The sequence below is a fragment of the Rhinatrema bivittatum genome, chromosome 9, assembly GCF_901001135.1.
Source record: "Rhinatrema bivittatum chromosome 9, aRhiBiv1.1, whole genome shotgun sequence".
NCBI classification, from domain to species: Eukaryota; Metazoa; Chordata; class Amphibia; order Gymnophiona; family Rhinatrematidae; genus Rhinatrema; species Rhinatrema bivittatum.
The window spans coordinates 125,679,174-125,700,021 of record NC_042623.1 but is presented as its reverse complement, the minus strand read 5'-3'; the positions used below and the strand labels follow the sequence as shown (position 1 = coordinate 125,700,021).

The following is a 20,848-nucleotide window of genomic DNA, read 5'->3' as shown; positions in this document are numbered from 1 at the left end:
AGCCTGGAAGATGTAGTAGGCCAGATTGAGTAGCATAAAGTAGTATAAAGAGTAGCAAATCTCCTGGACCGGATGATATGCATCCTAGGGTACTGAAGGAACTAAAAAATTAAATTTCTGATCTAGTTAACATTTGTAAGCTATCATTAAAATCATCTATTGTACCTGAAGACTGGAGAGTTGCCAATGTAACCCCAATATTTAAAAAGGGCTCCAGGGGCGATCCTGGAAACTATAAACCAGTGAGCCTGACTTCAGTGCCAGGAAAAATAGTGGAAACTATTCTAAAGATCAAAATCGTAGAGCATATAGAAAGACATGGTTATATGGAACACAGTCAACATGGATTTACTCATGGGAAGTCTTGCCTAACAAATCTGCTTCATTTTTTTGAAGGGGTTAATAAACATGTGGATATAGGTGAACCAGTAGATGCAGTGTATTTGAATTTTCAGAAGGCGTTTGACAAAGTCCCTCATGAGAGGCTTCTAGGAAAACTAAAAAGTCATGGGATAGGAGGCGATGTCCTTTTGTGGATTACAAACTGGTTAAAAGACAGGAAACAGAGAGTAGGATTAAATGATCAATTGTCTCAGTGGAAAAGGGTAAACAGTGGAGTGCCTCAGGGATCTGTACTTGGACCGGTGCTTTTCAATATATATAAATGATCTGGAAAGGAATACGATGAGGTTATCAGATTTGCGCATGATACAAAATTATTTAGAGTAGTTAAATCACAAGCGGACTGTGATACATTACAGGAGGACCTTGCAAGACTGGAAGATTGGGCATCCAAATGGCAGATGAAACTTAATGTGGACAAGTGCAAGGTGATGCATATAGGGAAAAATAACCCTTGCTGTAGTTACACAATGTTAGGTTCCATATTAGGAACTACCACCCAGGAAAAAGATCTAGGTATCATAGTGGATAATACTCTAAAATCGTCGGCTCAGTGTGCTGCAGCAGTCAAAAAAGCAAACAATGTTAGGAATTATTAGGAAGGGAATGGTTAATAAAACGGAAAATGTCATAATGCCTCTATATCGCTCCATGGTGAGACCGCACCTTGAATACTGTGTACAATTCTGGTCGCTGCATCTGAATAAAGATATAGTTCCGATGAAGAAAGTACAGAGAAGGGCAACCAAAATGATAAAGGGGATGGAACAGCTTCCCTATCAGGAAAGGCTGAAGAGGTTAGGGCTGTTCAGCTTGGAGAAGAGATGGTTGAGGGGGGGATATGATAGAGGTCTTTAAGATCATGAGAGGTCTTGAACGAGTAGATGTGACTCTGTTATTTACACTTTCGAATAATAGAAGGACTAGGGGGCATTCCATGAAGTTAGCAAGTAGCACATTTAAAACTAATCGGAGAAAATTCTTTTTCACTCAACGCACAATAAAGCTCTGGAATTTGTTGCCAGAGGTTGTGGTTAGTGAAGTTAGTGTAGCTGGGGTCAAAAAAGGTTTAGATAAGTTCTTGGAGGAGAAGTCCATTGATGGCTATTAATCAAGTTTACTTAGGGAATAGCCACTGCTATTAATTGCTTCGGTAGTATGGGATGATCTTAGTGTTTGAGTGGTTGCCAGGTTCTTGTGGCCTGGTTTGGCCTCTGTTGGAAACAGGATGCTGGGCTTGATGGACCCTTGGTCTGACCCAGCAAGGCAATTTCTTATGTTCTTACATTGTGGATTCTCGATGTGTGGAGGTGGAGCTGATAAGTGACTGGAGTAATCTGTCGGAGGATGGAGAAGGGGCCAATATAATGGGGTGCCTATTTTGTGAGTGCTCAGCCACACTTTGTCCCCAGGTTTGAGCTGCGGAGCAGGAAGTCTTTCTGTCTGTAGTTGCCTTGGCTCTCTGGGAGGCTCTGCAGATCATAGTCTCTGTTTGAGACCACAGTTCCTGAAGTTCATGTGCTGTTAACTGAGCTGCCGGAGATGGGACAGACAAAGGTACGGTAAGTGGTTGTCTTCCATACCCAACAAGGAAGGGTGACAAACCAGTGGCAGCATTGGAGTGCAAGTTGTGCCCCTTCCAACTACTGTCGCCATTCCTCAAAGGCCAGGAGCTCCTTATCCCCAATACCATAACCTCTCTCCGCTAGAGAGAACTTACGGGGAAAAATAGGAGCAGGGATGGAAGATCCCCTTAGCGGTGAACTGACCCAGAACTGCCCCGACTGCGATGGAGGAGGCATCGACCTCCAGGATGAAGGGGCGTGTAGGATTTGGGTGGAGGCAGGATTCACCGAGAGAGGTTTGCTTCAAGTTTGTAAAGGTGTCCAGCGCTTCTGCAGGCCACTTTCTAGTATTGGCTCCTTTCCTAGTGAGTGCCATATATGGGGAAACCAATTCAGAGAAGTGGGGAATGAAATGTCTATAGAAGTTAGCAAAACCCAGAAATTGTTGTAAGGATTGAAGCCTGGCGGGCTGGGGCCAGTCCCAGATGTAGGCCATTTTCTCTGGATCCATTCTAAAGCCTGTACTGGAGATAATGTATCTCAGGATGGGACGAGACTCTTCTTCAAATATGCATTTCTCCAGTTTCGTGGAGAGTATATGGGCACACATACGTTGGAGGACTTGTTGAACATTGCAACGATGAGATCGGAGGTCCTTTGAGAAGACAAGAATGTCAGTAGAGAGACCACTATACTGGTATATAGTAGGGCCCGAAAGATTTCGTTCATCATATATTGGAATACCACGGGGGCGTTACATAATCCAATCGGCATCATAAGTACTCATAGTGGCTATCCTGGGTATTAAGTGGTTTTCCACTCGTCTCCAGGTTTAATCCGAACCAGGTTTTATGCCCCTCTGAGGTCTAACTTTGGTAAAAATTCAGGCTCCCTGCTGGCGGTCCAACAGCTCTGAGATGAGGGACAAGGGGTACTGGTCTTTCTTGCTTATGGCGTTAAGCCCCCGGTAGTCGATGCAGGGTCGAAGAGTGTCATCTTCCTTGGCCACAAAGAAGAAGCTGGCCCCTACCAGCGACATTGAAGGTAGAGTGAAACCCCTTTCCAAGTTCTCCTGAATATATTTGGCCATGGCCTCTGTCTTGGGACGGGATAAAGGGGTACACTCTTCCCTGAGGAAGAGTGGTTTCAGGAACTAAATTGATGGCGCAGTCAAATGGACAATGTTCTGGCAGGATTTCTGTGTTCTCCTTAGAGAAGACATCACGTAGCTGGCATACTGTGAAGGCAAATCCAGGGAGGCTGCTGCAAGAAGCATCGAGAGGGAGCACCTAATAGGAAGAAGACACTCCTGGTGGCAACGGGAACCCCATTTGGCCAGTTGGTGTCTCCCAATCGATTTAACGGGGGAGTGCTGCTGTAGCCATGGTAACCTGAGGACAATTGGATGGACGGCCCTTTCAATTATGTGAAATGTTATCTCTCCAAAATGCAGCATGCCAGTCCAGAGGTGCACAGGGAGAGTGGTCCTGGTAACTCACCCTGGAAGAGGGTCCCCTGAGAAGATCACCAACGGGGTGTTCCATAGTACCGTGGGCAGGTTTAGATGGTCAATCAGGCTCTTCATAGTAATGTTTCCTCCTGTACCCGAGTCTAGAATGGCCAGGGTAGAGAACTCTTGCTGATTCTTGGGAAGGGCCACTGGGAGCACGAGTTGGGGAGCAGGATTCATGAAGCCTAGAACCACCTCCCCAGTTGGTTCTAGGCCTGGAAGTTTCCTGGCTTCTCTGGATATTGGGCCAGGAAGTGCCCCTTCCCTGCACAGCACAGGCCATGGTCCGGTGGTGCTGCCTTTCTTTAGGCATCAGAGGGCTTTGCCCCAGTTGCACAAGTTCCTGCTGCTGTGTTCCAGATGCCAGAGATGGTGTCACCAATGGTCTGGAAAAAGATGGTGCCAAAGAAATGGGCCTGCGGGGTACCCGCAACTCCCGGGCACATTGCTGGAGGCGGCAATCTATCCTGCCGGCTAGGTCGATGAGAGCATCCAGGGATTCCAGGAGGTTCCAGGCAGCCAGCTCATCCTTGATAAATGAGAACAGACCCTCCAAGAAGATACTTCTCAGGCTGTCTTCCCGCCAATTCAGTTCAGTGGCCATGGTGTAAAATTCTATAGTGTAGTCCGACAATGGCCATGCTCCTTGGCGGATGTATAGGATATCCGAGCCGGTGGCGACCAGTTGACAAGGCTCATTGAAAGTCTGCTTGAACACTTTGGAAAAAAGTGTTGTAGGTCCTGGAGGAGTGGGTCCCCTTGTTCCCATTGGGGGGATGCCCAGGGCAATGCCTTGCCCTTGAGGAGGGAGAGGATAAAGGTGGTCTTTATGGCGTCCAAAAAAAACTATGCGGGCTGTAGAATGAAGTGCATGAAATGCTGGTTGAGAGAGCCTCGGCATTGCCCGGGGTCACCAGCATACCGGGGAGGAGCCGGTACTTAGAGGGAGGATACTGCAGGTGCCGCTGAACCTGGAGGGGTATCAGTGGCTGTGGAGGTGTCGAGGCGGGCATTCAAGTGTTGTAAGGAGGCCACCAGCATCTCCATAAATTGCTGCTGCTGAATTTTCAAAGCTAGGCCTGGAAAGATCTGCTGGATTCATGGCCTCAGCAAACTGTTACGTGGAGCGGTGGACCCCTGGGCCAAGACTAGGTTGGTGCCACCTATAGGAGAGGGGCTCCTATAGGTCCTCGTTGGGAGGTGGATGCAGGTGGTGGAGACCCAACAGGACCTTCACCTTTACCAGCCAACAACACAGAATCCAGGGACAGGCTGAGTCAAGAACCAGGAGAGCAAGCAGAGGGGACGAGGAGCTGGAACAGGATCTGGACCAGGAGCAATCAGCAGCTCAAAGCAGAGCGGGACCTGTTGCTGAAAGATGGCGCAGCAGGGGCTGCCTTAAATAGCGTCTAAGGTTGAGGTCAACATCCGGGGCCACGGGAGGTTTTCCGGCTGTGACCCTTTTAAATCTAATTGAGAGCCATGTGTGCATCTAGCAGTGGCGGTAGGGTCTGGCTCCCCACTGCGCTGGAGGGAAGAGGCTACTCAGACCAGCTCGGGGGGAGAGTGTGGCCGGCCGTGAGGCTCCGCGGCCAGCCACTGCAACACTGTGTATGGTCTATATTTTAATGTGATATTTGTATTTGTGTTGTAACCCACTTAGCTTGCCTGGTATGTGTTTATAAATGGGCTAAAACTATTCTTAAATAAAATAGTCCCTCTGACCCACTTTCATATCCATTACTTGCAGTGGGATCTGCGCTGTTAATGGGATGAACTAACTTGGCCGCTGTCAACCAAACCGGTATGACTGTTTTTCCTAATATTGGTATAGAAATTTTTAATAAATAAATACAAGTTTCTAGGGTTATGAAATGGGATTTGCACTGATGGTTAAACCCCACACATTTCAGGAAGGAGCTTTGCTTCACATTCTACTCTTCAAATAACCCTCGTGACAGATATACCTCTGTAAAAGAATGGGGCAACTCATACAGGATCTTTTTGAACGCATAGCACTTAGTCTCTTGAGGAAAGCATATTTCAGATCAATCTACTGGAACTAAGAGCAATCTAATATGATCTTAACAACCTTCATTCATCACTTTTAGGGGAAGAGCATCTTGATTCAAACTGACACCCAAGTTGCCATGTCAACAAACAGGATTAGGATCATGGACTCTTGTCAAGAGCATTGAAGATTTGGCAGTGGGCAACCAAGAATCATCCAGGGATCTCCAACAAGATAGCAGATTGTCTCAGCAGAGTGTTTGGTCTGCATGAGTGGTCTCTGTGACAATCAGCAGCCAACAAACTATTCAACTTATGGAAGTCTACCATCAGTGGAACTTCTTGCAATGGAACAAAACAACTAGAAAAATGTTGCTCAGTTCTATCCAGCAGTCTCAGGTTGGCTCAGGATGCTTTCTTACTTGATTGAGGCATAGATCTTGTACACTTTTCCTCTGATACTGATGATTGCCAGAACAGTGCAAAAACTATTACAAGACCATGCTAGATTGATTCTCATAGCTCCAGCATGGCCCAGACAAACATAATTTGCATATCTTGTAAATTTTGACCTGTACCCCTATACATCGGGGGTCAGATCCTTGCATTAAGAAAGATGAACGTTCTAGCATCTGAACCTTCCATCCCTCAACCTAACTGTTGGTCTTTCTTTGCCCAAAGAAATTTGATATAATGGTTTCAGTTAGGAAACCATCAACTAGGAAAAACTATGCATTTAAATGGAAAAGAGAGCTTGCACATGGTGTCAAAAAATCACCTTGGACCCATTTTCTTGTGAGTGCAAATTTTGCTCAAGTACTTGCTGCTCCTTTCTGAATCTGGTCTCGCTACATACTTTGTAAGTGCATATCTCAGCATCATGTTTCTATAGACAATAAAGATGGATACACATATAAATGATATATTGCCCTGAGAGGAGAGGGAAAACAGAGAATTCTTTGTCGGAAGGAAGAGATTGGGAGACAGTTGGGAATGGTAGATGTTGAAAATAGGATGGATTACAAGGGAAGTTAGGAGGAAAATTGGTAAAAGTGATATTAGAGGGTATTGATGATTTCTGTTATACTTGAATACTTGACACATGTATGGTATTATATGATATAAGAAACAGTTTGTAATCATTTGATAGAATATGCATAGAATGTTTACATTTTTAATGTGTGTGAATGGTTTGAATGTGCTAGATGGTTTTTATATGTATAGATAGGAGATTTATTATGGTATAATTAATAAATAATATTGACACAGATCAAGCCAGATCCAGCTTCATCTGGCTCTTTTGTTCTCTTGCTGCTCAGACCCACCAAGTCACCAGGAAATATGGGACTGCTGGGGATGGAGGGTAGAAAAGATATGGGTCCAGCAACTGCAGTCATATACACATTTTTAGTATCATTTTTTTGCTAAGTCAGAAAAAATGGTTCCCTATTCTTGAGTTACAGCGCTAGGGTGATAACTTCCTCATTTGTAAATTACAATGTCTGAAACTTAAGTGAAGTATTTCTTCTAAAATATATCAGAGTAGAAATAAAAGAGCAGTGTTTCAGAACGGGGTCTATAATTTTAGCTATAATATTTCAAGGAAGTCTCTTCAAATTAGTTTCTTCCTGCCTTTCTGGGCTTGCATTCAACTATACTATTCCTTAGACAAGGCAGTTCCTCTTTCTCACACATGCAACAGAGAGGCTTAATTTAAACTGTCAGCATCTCTGAAAGCACATAATTTCTTTTTATAATTCCTACATGCCTACTTCTAAGTCCATAATGGTAGCAGAGCTGCTATTACTGTTCAGGTCAGGTCTCCGTGTACTTCTCTCTCATTATGGGATAAAACTGTCCTCCTTGTGTGACAACAAAGTTCTTCACATTCTCTGGCCCTTCACTCTAATACACTTGCTTATTCAGTAAATGCTCTGCTCCAACTCTCATCTTGAGACTCCCCACTTGCCATGGCTAATTCAGCCTGTTCATCAATGGAAAAAGCAAGTTTGCTTATCATAAACGGTATGTTCCATAGACTGAACTAATAATGCTAAAAGCTTGCCTGCCTGCCTCTCTGGAGAGTCAACTAACTAACTAAAATAAGCTTTGATATTGACCTGAGAAGGTTCACAAAGCTACTCCCACACAGAAACTCCTACGTATGCTCAGAGCTTAAAGCTCTACTAGCTAGGAGAGAAGAGTTTGTTCATTGCCGCTGGATGACATAACCCACATGTCATGAGTAATTCATCCTGCTATGTATGGAAAACACCATTTAGTTAAGCAAACTTGCTACCTGTATACTGGAGAAAAATGGAAACATAGTGGGGTCGTACATGGTGAACCTCTTAATGATTGTGGGGAGGGGTGGTGATAGGAAGAGACTATGCAGGATCAAATTTATTGAGGGGGAAGCAAAATAAAAATGGCCAGCTGTACTTGTTAAATTTAATTTTGTGGAAGACGGAATAACTGGATACAACAGGTTAAGACTGTGGTGCAATTGAATGGCTCAATACTAGCATAGCAGGAGGTGAGGTATGAGATTAAGATGCATTGGATGAGCTGTATGCAATTAAGCCTGTATGATCTCTGTCTATACTCTATTTATTTCTAATGTGCTGTCTCACTTTCCTGCTTGCTTTTGTGTTGATAATAGCTGACAAGTGTTTATTTCTCTTTCTTCCTCTTGCCCCCAATTGCCAGAGGTTCTCTTTACAGGAGAGTAATATGGTATCCCGCTACAAGACTGAGTTCCTGGAGTTGGAGAAGATTGGTGCAGGGGAGTTTGGCTCAGTCTATAAGTGTGTGAAGAGGCTGGATGGGTGCCTCTACGCCATCAAGCGATCCAAGAGACCTCTGGCAGGATCTACTGATGAGTGAGTGCGGCATTTTGCTAAATGCTGGGGCTTTGCATGGCTATTCTGTAATGAGCCAGTAGGAGGGCTTTATATGGCAGCTATTCCTGCAATGGCCTCAAAATTCACAGCCACAGAAAAAGGTATAATTATTAAAGCAATAGTGCTTTAATGGCAGGAGGCTAGGAAAGGGAAATGCATTTAATTTCCTTTTTCATTTCTTGAAAACAGAGTAGTAGAATTAGTTGGTTCTCCCAGTTTTTTCTTCTCAAGGTACAGGTGATTCTTCCTTTAGCCTTGCTGTTGTATCTGAAGAAGGAACCTATGGTAGGTTTTATATAAAGTATTCCAACCTGCAGAGAATCCAGTATGCTCCATTTACAGAATAAGATGAGCTATAACAAAATATTTAAAAATTCCAAATTGGTTCATCCTATGCATGATTGCTATCTTCATGAAAATTTTTACTGACAACCTGTATTACCATTGCTATTTTGTGCACAGCTAGACTTCCAACCCCTTTATATGCTGATATATAGGTCCCAGCTCCTGAGCTGCAGTCTTAGGGAGCCTGTGCCCACAGCTTCCATCAATTGATGCTTTTACTAAAATGATACCTGTAAAAAATGTCACTTTTTTTGTTCATAATCTGTTTCTAGTTTTTTTGTTTGTTTTTACTGTTAGTAAATTTCCTGAGAGTTTGTAACTCTGATACAATGACAAGAGGTTGGTAATGGATTTAGTTTTGCCCAGCATTTTAATGGAACAGAATTTATTTTGCCTCTAGCTTTTTACACAAGGCAATGAAATTCTTCTGTGAATAAGAGACATTTGTTACTCTTAATACCAAAGCTCTTCATGAATAAGCTACAAAAGTGCAAGACAACATCCGATAGTGCCAACACAGAGAGACTGATATTCAAAAGATCTATGTGCCTAACCTAAGTAGTTAAGCACCTAGATCTCCTTAAATGAAAACTTCTCCCTGCTGAGTACTTATATTTAGCTGCTTAAAATAGGGTCAAGGTTGGAATCTGTTTGGGGGAAGTAAATTATAGGCATTTAGCACTGATTTACAGTGCTAGGTTTCCAACTTACATTAAATATTTATTCACCTATATTTATTTGTTTTATTCTCCAGTTTCCATTTTGTTCAGTGCAGATAACAATCACACATATAAAATGTACTACAGACAAACTCATAAAACATTGATTGAATAAAATATTGAAAAAAATACCATCTGCACTACTACATTGTTGCTACTGATAGCTCAGGAAAAGCTCAGGCATTTTTCCTGAAAATCTTGACATCTCCTTAATTTCTTAATTCTATCAGCATAGCATTCCACAAAACTGGGCCTATATATGACTCTGCCTTATTCTTTTTTTTATTTTTAATTTTTTTTACGTGATTGCTGAAGTCTATAGTCCCGTAAGCTTGGATCTATTAAATACAGGCTTGAAGACTGCAAAGAACAAACAGAAGGCTTTTTTTTATCTAGTAAATTAGATAAGTTACATGGGTTTTCAGCATACAAAGGTTTGTGGACAATCACTATTAATTTAAATTGAGTTCTCCACTGTATTTGGAGCCAGTGAAAAGATTGCAGCATTGGAGACAGTTGGCCTGAAGTTTAGAGAACCTAACACCCTTTCAGCTGCATTCCGTAGCAATTGAAGAGCTGTACCTGATACTTTGGCATCTTCAATACTGTTACAATAATTTAACTCTTCTATAACTAGTGTCTGTATTACTGTCCTAAAGTCGTCTTCTGGTATTAAACATTTTAATGATTTCAGCAATTTAGCTTAAAACAGGGCTTCAATCATGTCTAATGGGACACATGGGCTTGCAAGTTGTGACAGTTTCTCAAACTCTGGTGGCCTAGTTTTTGCACATCGAATCTCTGGCATGACATCCAAGGGGAATCAATATCACGACTTGATGCAGCTTGGAAAAACTGATCACATGAAATTTCAACAAGGTGTTTGATTTCAGCTGCTGACAAATCCAGGCCTTCAGGCTGGTAGTGAAAAGGGATCTGAACCCAAATGTATTGTCTGGCATCTAAACTGGGGGAAAAAAATAATGTAGGCAGCTGAGAAGCTCTGTCATCAACTGAGTGAGAACCTAGTCAGTTTTGTTGTCAGATGGAAAGTTGTACTGTGTACAATTCTGGTCGCCGCATCTCAAAAAAGATATAGTTGCGATGGAGAAGGTACAGAGAAGAGTGACCAAAATGATAAAGGGGATGGAACAGCTCCCCTATGAGGAAAGACTAAAGAGGGTAGGACTTTTCAGCTTGGAGATGAGATGGCTGAGGGGGGGATATGATAGAGGTGTTTAAAATCATGAGAGGTCTAGAATGGGTAGATGTGAATCTGTTATTTACTCTTTCGGATAATAGAAGGACTAGGGGGCACTCCATGAAGTTAGCATGTGGCACATTTAAAACTAATCGGAGAAAGTTCTTTATCACTCAATGCACAATTAAACTCTGGAATTTGTTGCCAGAGGATGTGGTTAGTGCAATTAGTGTAGCTGTGTTTTAAAAAAGGATTGGATAAGTTCTTGGAGGAGAAGTCCATTACCTACTATTAATTAAGTTGACTTAGAAAATAGCCACTGCTATTACTAGCAACAGTAACACGGGATAGACTTAGTTTTTGGGAACTTGCCAGGTTCTTATGGCCTGGATTGGCCACTGTTGGAGACAGGATGCTGGGCTTGATGGACCCTTGGTCTGACCCAGTATGGCATGTTCTTATGTTCAGTTTATTATTCTTTGACAATGAACTAGAATTCTGAAAGAAACTTTGGCATGTTTCCTTGGGGGAAAAAATGGATCTCACACAATTTCAATGAGCTGTTTGATTTCAGCTACTGGCAAATCTGGGCCTTCGGGCTGGCAGTGCAAAGGAATCAACCAAAATGAACCATCTCGCATCTAAATTATGAAGAAATAATAGATAGCTGAGATGCTCGGTCAAATAATACAGGCAGCTTTATTGTTTCTGTGAAACATATGAAAATTGTGTTATTGTACATGTCAAATTTTATGTTTTTATTATTTATGTTGATGTAAATTGCCTAGGCCTCCTTGTGGTAGGCGATTAATAAATGAAATGGGAAAAAAATGAGTCATCACTTGAATGGGACATTGGTCAGTTTTATCAGATGGAAAGCTGAAGGGGGGGGGGGGGGGGGGAACTGTGGTTCAACTTTAACTTATTTTTCCAGAAAGCAGTTTTCATGAGTGATGATCTTTCCTTGCATTCAGTCTTTGAATTTCTCAAATGTTTTATGCGATGTATTTTGCCATGCCTGAAGAAACACATGGGCTTGCAAGCTATGACACAGCTTCTCAAAATCCAGCTGTGTGGTTGAAACTGGGCATCTAATTTCTGATGTGACATCCAGGGTAGATAGATATTGAGATTTGATGCGCTAAATTCTGTTTCACATAAGTACATACTTGCAAATGGCACCAATACTCTTAAGGCACGCATTGAAATTTCAGGGTATGCATTTTTGGCACTGAACTGGAATTGTGAAAGTGAAAATTGGGAAAGCATCTAGGAAAAGTTGATCATTTAATTTCAATGAGCTGTCTAACTTTAGCTGCTGGTAAATCCAGATCTTCAGACTGGCTACAAAAGGGGATTTGAACTGAACTGAACTCTCTCTCACATCAATATCCAGGGAAAATGGATGTGAAGTGTTTGTGCAGGGTGCGGAGATGCTCAGTCAGCACTTGAGTGGGACACATCAATTGCATTGTCAGATAGAAACTTTGAAAGTTAAAGGAAGGAACTGCAATTCAACTTCAACAAATTATTCTTCCAGAAAGCAATTTTTTCCATGAATGCTATGATTCGATTACTCAGTTGAATGATGTTGGCATTCTTTCCTTGCATGCTTTCATTCAGTTCATTGAGTTTCAAAATATGTCTGTTTATATAAATAGACACATTTTATATTGATTACAGAGAAAATGAACAAACTATCACTGAAATCCATTACAAATGCGAGCAGCTGAAATCTTAATTCAAAAAAATCTTTCCAGTACTTTTCCTCTTGACAGCCACTGACCCTCAGTGTGAAACAGCATATCAGAAATGTAGAAATAAGACTGCAGAATACCATATGGCACATTTAGTCTTCCCAATTAATTTAGCATAACTCGCATCCCTTCCTTATAGATCCCCTGTATTTATCCTATGCTGTCTTGAATTCAGATACTGTCTTTGTCTCTATCACCTCCACTGGGAGGCCATTCCATGCATCCACCACCTTACCTGTAAAGAAATATTTCTTAAGGTTACTCATGAGTCTATCCCCTTCCAACCTCATCTCATGACCCCTTATGCAACCTATGATTAGATAAGCCCGGTGCTACATAGGCTTCACCACATAAGCCAAAAAGCATTTTGTGGCAATATATGACGGTTGCTAGATATCAGTCTAAGAAGAGTTCTCATATAGCTGAATTGATTTACTTGTGGTTATACTTTGTAAGCCCAGCATGCTGTTGCTTTAAGATCATAAGTACATAAATTGCCATACTGGGTCAGACCAAGAGTCCATGAGGCCCAGCATCTTGTTTCCAACAGTAGCCAATTCAGGATGCAAGTATTCAAAAATTAAATAGATCCCATGCTGGTAATAAGCAGTGGCTATTCACTAAGTCAGCTTGACTAATGGCAGTTTATGGACTACGTCTCCAAACCTTTTTTTTTTTATACCCAGCAAAGCTAATTGCCTTAATTACATCCTCGGGCAATGAATTCCAGAGCTTAATTGTATGTTGAGCAAGAGAATTTTCTCAGATTTATTTTAAATGTGCTGCTTGATAACTTCAATGAATGCCCTCTAGTCCTTCAAGGTCAAGGTCCAGGAACGAGGACAAGTCAGGCAGTGAGAAGGGAAGGTCAATGTCCAGTCCAGTGTCAAGCCAAGATCAGTCCAAAGGGAAGGAAGGCAAAGAGCACAGGTGACAGGAACTCAGGCTCCGAAAAAGCAGAGCTGTTGCTAAGCCAAGGGCTGAAGGTAGGAACCAGCCTTAAATAGCCCCTGAGAAGTGACATCAAGGAAGGCCGCGGGCTTTTTCCTGCTGTGGGCCTTTTAAATCTTGAAGAGAGGCACATGCGTATGCCCCTAAGGGGACACCGGGAGGAAGAGAGTGTCAGCGGCATTGTTGGCTCAGGGCCGTGAAGATGAGGAGCAGTGGCGGTTCCCCTCCACAACAAGAGAGCCCTGGCCTGATCCTGCTGTGGCAGCGTGCAGCAGCGGATGAGTGAAGCCGACCACGGGGCTCTGCAGCCAGCAAATGCAACTCTTTAGCCTTACCTTGTAGGGGAGCCTTTAATATTTTATATATAAATATATTGCCATGCCGCATCCCTTCCTTTCTTACCCTGTCTTTCCTGAATAGATTGTAACCAATATAACTATATCCCAGTCATGGTTTTCCATGTACCAGCTTCTTCCATGTCTGCCTCTAGATCTGGGATATTATTCTCCATACTATGAGCATTAGTTTTGTCTTTCTAAATATTGCCCTTTTTTTTTCTCTCATTTTTCCACAATTCTGTAAGAGTATTTAATATTTTATTTACTGTATGGTTTTGTTCATCCATTCCCAATTATTCTAATTTAAAGCCCTCCTCAGTAGGTTTGCCATTCTGTGTTGAAAGATGCTGTGCCCCCTTCTTTGACAAGTGGATCCCATCTCTGTTCAGCAATCCTTGAAATATCATCCCATGATCCAGGAAGCCAAAATGCTCTTGTTGACACCATCTGTGCAGCCATTCATTTATCTCTGGAATGCAAGCTTCCCTACCTGGGCCTTTATCCTTAACTGGGAGGAGTTTGGAGAATACCAGTTGTGCACTTATCTGCTTTACCCTCGCTCCCAGAGCCATGAAGTCACTTTTGATACACTCTGAAGATATTCCAGAGCATACAGAAATCCCCTTGAGAGAGATCTGGATGCAGATGTCATGCATGGAATTGCCATTAGCCCAGCCAATGTTACAATTATCCCAATTTTCATCAGCAGCAGTTTTGAAAATTACTAAGATGGATCAAAGGATAGAAAGTATTGAGTCTTCTACATTATCTTATGACTCTATCTCTTATTTACAGGCTAGTGCAATGGCTGGAATGAAGGACATTTCAAATCATAAAATTGAGTTGATGGAGAATGTCTAGTTCTAAAAATGTATTAATTTTCTTAAAACTCAATGTCTGTCTAGGATAGAGCTATTTAAAAGATGTTTCAGAAATACTGCAATTTTCAGCTGATAGTTTTGTTATATACCTGAGGTTTAAAAAAAAAAGTTTCCATTTCTGTAGCACTTTCTTCTGATAGATCAGAGCTGTCTATAGGAGTTAATATTTCTCTGTTTTTGCAAAATTCCCATGATTTGATTACAACCAGAGGGACGCTTATTTCTTTTGTACTTGAGTTAGATAAAGAATCTGTCTTTTGCCAATACGTTTAAACATAGAAATATTACCTTTTTGTGGCCAGAAGATTCAGATTTTTCCAGATATCTCCAGGGAAACTCAGGAGAGAAGGAAGCTTTTGCTCCAACTTAAACCTCATGTTTTACAGGTTGGGGCTATCTTCTTCCTGAGATTTCCCTGTAAGTATGAGGAGGTAAGAACAAATTTTATTTTGTAGACCCCCCTCTCATCTGGAAACCTTTCTAGTAGATAAGGAGCAAACCAGTTAAGTACCCATGGGATAGACCTAAAATCAGCTTATGGTTTTTATTTTCTTTTTGCCAAAACTTTTCTTTACCTACTTATAAATGAGTGCATATGATATTGTTATATTTGCCTATGTATGTATTGAATTCTTTTCATTGCCTAATATTTGATTCGCATGTTATGTGATAAAATGAATGCATCAAAAAAAAAAAAAAAAGGTATTAATGCACAAGAAGGTGGTTTTTTTTTCTTCTTTTAATGGAAAGGAAGTTGTAGAACTACAGGTCATGATATGAAGCTCCAAGGAGGTAGACTTGGGAACAATGTCAGGGAAATGTTTTTCATTGTGAGAGTGGTGGATGCCTCTAATGCTCTCCTGGAGGAATGCTGGAGACAGAAACTGTAACAGAATTCAGAAAAGCATGGGATAAACAGAGGATTCCTAGTTGCAAATGAATGGTAATGAGGCACTGGAGTAACCTGTATGGAGCAGCAATTACAATCATAAGTCGCACTCAGAAGGGGTGTCCGATTCTATCTGGGAATTCTTAGGCACATCTACTCAGAGAACAAATCGCTACTGAATGGATTAGATTGGCCATTTTGGTTTTTATCTGCCATCATTTACTTTGTTTTTTTTCTAAGATGTGTTGTAACAAGGTTAGCTGTGGCCTGAAAGATTCTAAGTGCATCAGAATTGCTCCATTCTTCCCCTCCAGCCTGAGAGTGGAGAGAGATTTGAATAGAATTTCAGCAGACTAGCCCATCTCTAGTTGTCATGATTATTTGCAAATGAACTGTGGGATGAAATGCAATTAGAAAACCAAAAACTAGAACACAAGATTGAGGCAGGTTATGATCTATCCAAAATTCCCAGGATGACTGCATAACTGTTGCAGCACCACCTGATTTCTTAGATAACCAGATGTAATGTTGAGCTGATTTGAGAGGGGAAGGGAGGGGGAAGAGGAAGTGGAAAGCAGAATTTTTAGGACTATGAACTATAGGGGTTTTTACTCTGGTGTGTTTTTTTTTTTTTTTCCATTTGTTGGAGGTCTGAAGGCAAAGATTTGCTTTTGTCACCTGACAGGGATCTAGTGATGTTTGTGTTTAATTTTCTTCTTGTTTTCTGTTTAGGCAGCTGGCACTGCGGGAAGTTTATGCTCATGCTGTGCTTGGACATCACCCTCATGTGGTGCGGTACTATTCTGCCTGGGCTGAAGATGACCACATGATCATTCAAAACGAATACTGCAATGGTGAGGATTGGGGGGGAAGGGGGGTTGGGAACGTGTGAGTGGAAGGTATGTACAGGACTAATCATGTGCCTGATAATCCCCTGTTTTACTAGCTGAAAGGTTACAGTGATTTAGAGGCTTGCTGACATAACATCTTTAAAGCAGTGTTTCCCAACCTTTTTCAAACCTATGGCATACCCATTTTTTTTTAAATTAATATGTAGGTGGCACATTAACCTCCATGGGAGCAAGTAGTGCAGACAGGGAGAGAACTCCTATGTCCAAAAGAAGAGCTACAGAAGCCCTGAAAATCCCACCAGTCTTTCTTCCAGATTTTAAAACAATGGAAAAGAGAGGGCAGAGACATGCATGAACTCATCACACCCGGGCCACTTCCTTCTGTATACAAGCGCAGGAGAAGAGAGATGATGATGTGATGTGGGCAGCCAACTCAGTTAGTTACATTGGCTGCTGCTTGTGGCTGCCAGATCTCTGCTAGTGCTGCTGCTGCTGCTCCCAGCACTCAGAGGGGCTGATGCAATACAGTGTGCTCAGCCAAGCACACTCTTTAACCGCAGTTGGACACAGGTTGTATAGGCACTACCAAATCTCCTTATGCAATAAAGGGGATTAGCGCCTCCACAATGTGCATCCAAGAGCAGGCGTTAATTGCTGAGCACTCCCAAAAGTTGTACAGAAAAGCAGAAAATACTTTTTGGTACATCCTCCTACTTAATATCATTGCAATATTAAGTAGGAGGAACAAAAACTTAAAAAAAAAAAAAAAAAAGTGCTGGCAATCAGGTTCAGGAAACAAATGCTCAGTTAACAAGCTTCTGTTCTTCCGAACCCCTGGCTGTGTGCCGATTAGGAAAATGGAGGCTGATAAACTCAGCGTTTGTTTTCTAAACCAGCGGACAGCCGACCGCTTGCAGGCTCCCGCTGTCAAGGCGGCGCTAGGAACGCGCAGTCGACCCTAGGGTCTCCTTGACACAGTGACCCCTAACTTAAATATTGCATAGCGCCCCCAGGAGGGGGTGTCTTGGGGCATGTTAGGAAAGCAAGCGCTGAACACTCAGCACCCCTTTCAGTGTGTTTTAATTGCATCGGCCCCACAATGAGTCATTTCTAGAGTTCTCCCAATTTGTATGCCTCTGCTTGAATTGCTAAATAGTCAGCTAAACCTTTCCTTTCCCATCTTCCAAATATCAGGGAAAACTCTGTTCTTAATACCAAACATTTATTGAATGATAAACTCTTTAATACTCACTACAAATGGCATGGTATCCAGGATAGCTACACAGATAGACCTGGGTCAGCTGCAATGAGAATCTCTGACAGCTTAGTCATAGGCAGACAAATACGGTTGTAAAAGCTGTAACTACTGGTAAACAGGGACTAGTAGCGAATGGGAAATAAAGAGCAATGCTTCTAGGAGCCTGTAGAAAACATAGGAAAGCTGTTAGTTTGTCAAGAGCCTCTTCCCAACTGAAATCTCTGCAGGAAGTAAACTTTCCCAGCATTCCTAGAGGGCAAGGGGCCAATGAGAAGAAGCAAGAGAACAGATAGAGAGACGGAGCAAACAGGAATGGATCAAATAGGGAGCTCAGAATAATTATAAAAATAACCAATCAGGAAAAGGAGCTCTACATATGCAGAGACTCTAAGCTAAGCAATATCATGAGTTGATGCAGGTGGCAGTGTAACAAGCACATACATTACACTGTGGTGGCAGAACATCTTGTGCTCAGTGCACACTCTCCCTATCTCCCTCAGCCTGGGGATAAAACAGAAGCTGGAGGGACTCAGGAGAGGGAAGATGAGTTCATGTGTGTCACACAAAGTGAGGCCCAGCTATCCATGCTCTTCATGCTGCCCATTAATTGCCACACTCCAGGGCTCATGCTGCAGTTAGCAAGAGGCATGCATGACCTCAGCATGTCCTCAGAAAGGAACTCCTATACCTTTTAAGAGCCATCACTGGTGACTCCAGGCGCTGAGAGCAGAGACCATGTGCTGATTGGGATCTGAGCATCGGGCAGTGGTGACTATTTTATTTTTTTTTAACATGGTACACTTGATCAGGCACTCCAGTATGCCACAGCACACTGTTTAGGGAAACACTGCTTTATAGGCTCCTGTGCTGACTTCAGCCTGCCAGTATTCTCTGTCTCCAGAAGATGGTAGGAATGTATCTTGTGCTCTGGGCTGAGATTAGGTCAGGTGAAAAGGAAGAAATGTTACATTTATGGATGACAGCTCCTGCAGTGACAGGGAAGAGGAGGAGGAGGAGTTTGAGGAACTTAACTTTGCATTCTGAAGCTTCATCCTTGTATCTAAAAGGTTTGAGGGACAACTGCAGTGCGGAAGAGGTGTGTGCCCCCCCCCCCCCCCCACCTTGAGGTGGAAGATGGTTCATCTGTGTTAAGGCTGCTTTATAAGCAAGAGCTAACTTCCTTAATTTTCTTGTCCCTGCATGCGTTGAATATTTCTGAGAATAAAGTGGAGGAAGGTTCCAAATCTGCAGAGGATTCTATTATGACCAGTATATGGAGCCCACAAAGGCTTTTCTCTTGCATAGGTCAGTTAAGGATCTAATTAACTTGACATGAGATTCCCTGGATGCTAATTTTGAAAGGGGGAGGGTGTTCTCTAGTGAAGCTATATCCCTTTATCTCCTGAGAGGCTAAGGTTCCCTAAGGAGGACTCGCTGCTTTGTTTTTGTGTATTTATTTTCTTGTGATGAAAAGGACAACTATTCTGGTGGAAGGTGATGTGGCTCTCAGAGATGCTTAGGATAGGAAGATAAAGCGAGCTTTTAAAGCTGCTTGTATGTCTCTGTAGGTGTCCACATAGCTGTGTTGTGGCTAGGGCTGCTTTCCATTTGTTGCAGCAATGCAGAAAGGTTTACAGGATAGCAATTGTCCCATCCTAGAGGAGGTAACCCAAATGGAACCAGGGACAGCCTTTTTGGTGGATGCATCCTTTGATTTGGTTCATACTTTGGCCAGGAGCATGGCTTTACCTGTAGCGGTCAGGTGTTTGTGGCTTCAGAATTGGTTGGCAGATTTGATTTCCAAGGGTCAGCTGACCATCCTCAAAATCAAGCTTCTATTCTGAGAGAATCTGGAGAAAATGGCCAAGGTTTGGGAGGAATCTACAGTTCCCAGAGTTCCAGAAGATGTTACCTTGCAGCAGTTGCCCTCTAAGAGTTGGTATAGGGACTTAAGGAAATTCAAGTCAAGAAAATCCTCCAAAGAGCTAAACTTTTTAATAGGCGTCACTCCTTTTGTAATTCCAAGAGAGGAAGAAAGGATAGGGATTTGGGAGGTGCAGGAATTTCCCAAATCTCTCAGTGAAGATGTACAAACCCAGTCTTCTAGCTTGGAAAATAGAAGGGTGGTTAATGGATTTCCACCAGAGATAGTTCCAGACTTATTTGACTAATGCATCTTAGATGTCATTCAGAACAGGTGAGCGTTTTGAGTTGGCTTGTCTGATTTTAGATGTCTTATGGTTTCTCCTTTCTTTCCCCTCTGAAGGAGGTAAATTGGGTTATGCTTTATCGTTTTCTCAATAGAGGGGCAGTAGTTGCAATGCTTATATGCATGCATGTTATAAAATCGTGCGTTCATGTGCATGTGTGCGCGCTGGGTAGTGCACGCACATGGATGCGTGCGTAGTTTTTAAAAATCTACCCCTATGTCTTGACAAAATTAAGCTAATATTGTAATGCTGTGAACTAACTAGGTACAGGAGTAGAAGCAGGAATCACTGCTCTACTATTGAACAGCGGTTTCAACTGATCAGGCTCCACTAAAATGTATCTATTACCATCAAATTTGACAAAACGTTTACCAGGAAAGCAAAGAAGAAATTCTCCTCCTAAACTTAAAACAGTATCTAGATATTGAAGAAAAGACTTATATTTAAGTTGGGTCTCTCTAGAGACATCAGGAAATATCCAGATTTTTTTGACCCATGAAGAGAGCATCTTTATTAGAAAAGAATAGCCTCATAATCCTTTTTTTTTTTTCTGTTTCAGTGGGACAAGAAATCAAGAGTATAGCTCGATCAGAGACTGTCATTAGATTGTTCAAGAAAACTAGCTAAATAGAAAGAATCAGAACATAGAGAATTAGTAACAGCATTATTCTTAGATGAAGGAATAGACACACAATAGGCCTTAGAAATTTTGGGAATATGTTCATCAGCTATACCTAATATATCCTTCATGTATTTAATCAATTGTTCAGGGCCAATAAAAATAGAGAGGAAAATTGAACAAAAATCTTGCCCAGAAAACCCAGCAAACTTCAGAGGAATATGTTGCAGGGAAGGGCTATGAAAGGAAAAATTCTGCATCCAGTCTCTCCGTTTATAGTCCAGGGCAAGATATCAGACTATAATCTGTTGTGCCTAACCCAAAAAACTGGAGCAAAGGGGCATGCCCCTTAGGTGTTCAAATTTGGCATGCTGGTGGCAGCGTGCTGCTAGCCCCTTCCTTTTGTTCTCTCTGGCACTTCCCGCTGACGGAGGGAAGG

The 20,848-nt window shown here is 42.2% G+C and overlaps 1 protein-coding gene across 1 annotated transcript in view; it reads left to right on the top strand.

Moving 5' to 3' along the window:
* The window catches only part of LOC115099390 (wee1-like protein kinase 2-A), a 108,535-nt gene that overhangs the window by 43,901 nt on the left and 43,786 nt on the right, over nt 1-20,848 (top strand). The window contains exons 5-6 of the mRNA XM_029617002.1: nt 8,197-8,369; nt 16,204-16,325. Of these exons, the coding sequence (XP_029472862.1) occupies nt 8,197-8,369; nt 16,204-16,325 (295 nt within the window). The remainder of the gene's footprint in view (nt 1-8,196; nt 8,370-16,203; nt 16,326-20,848) is intronic.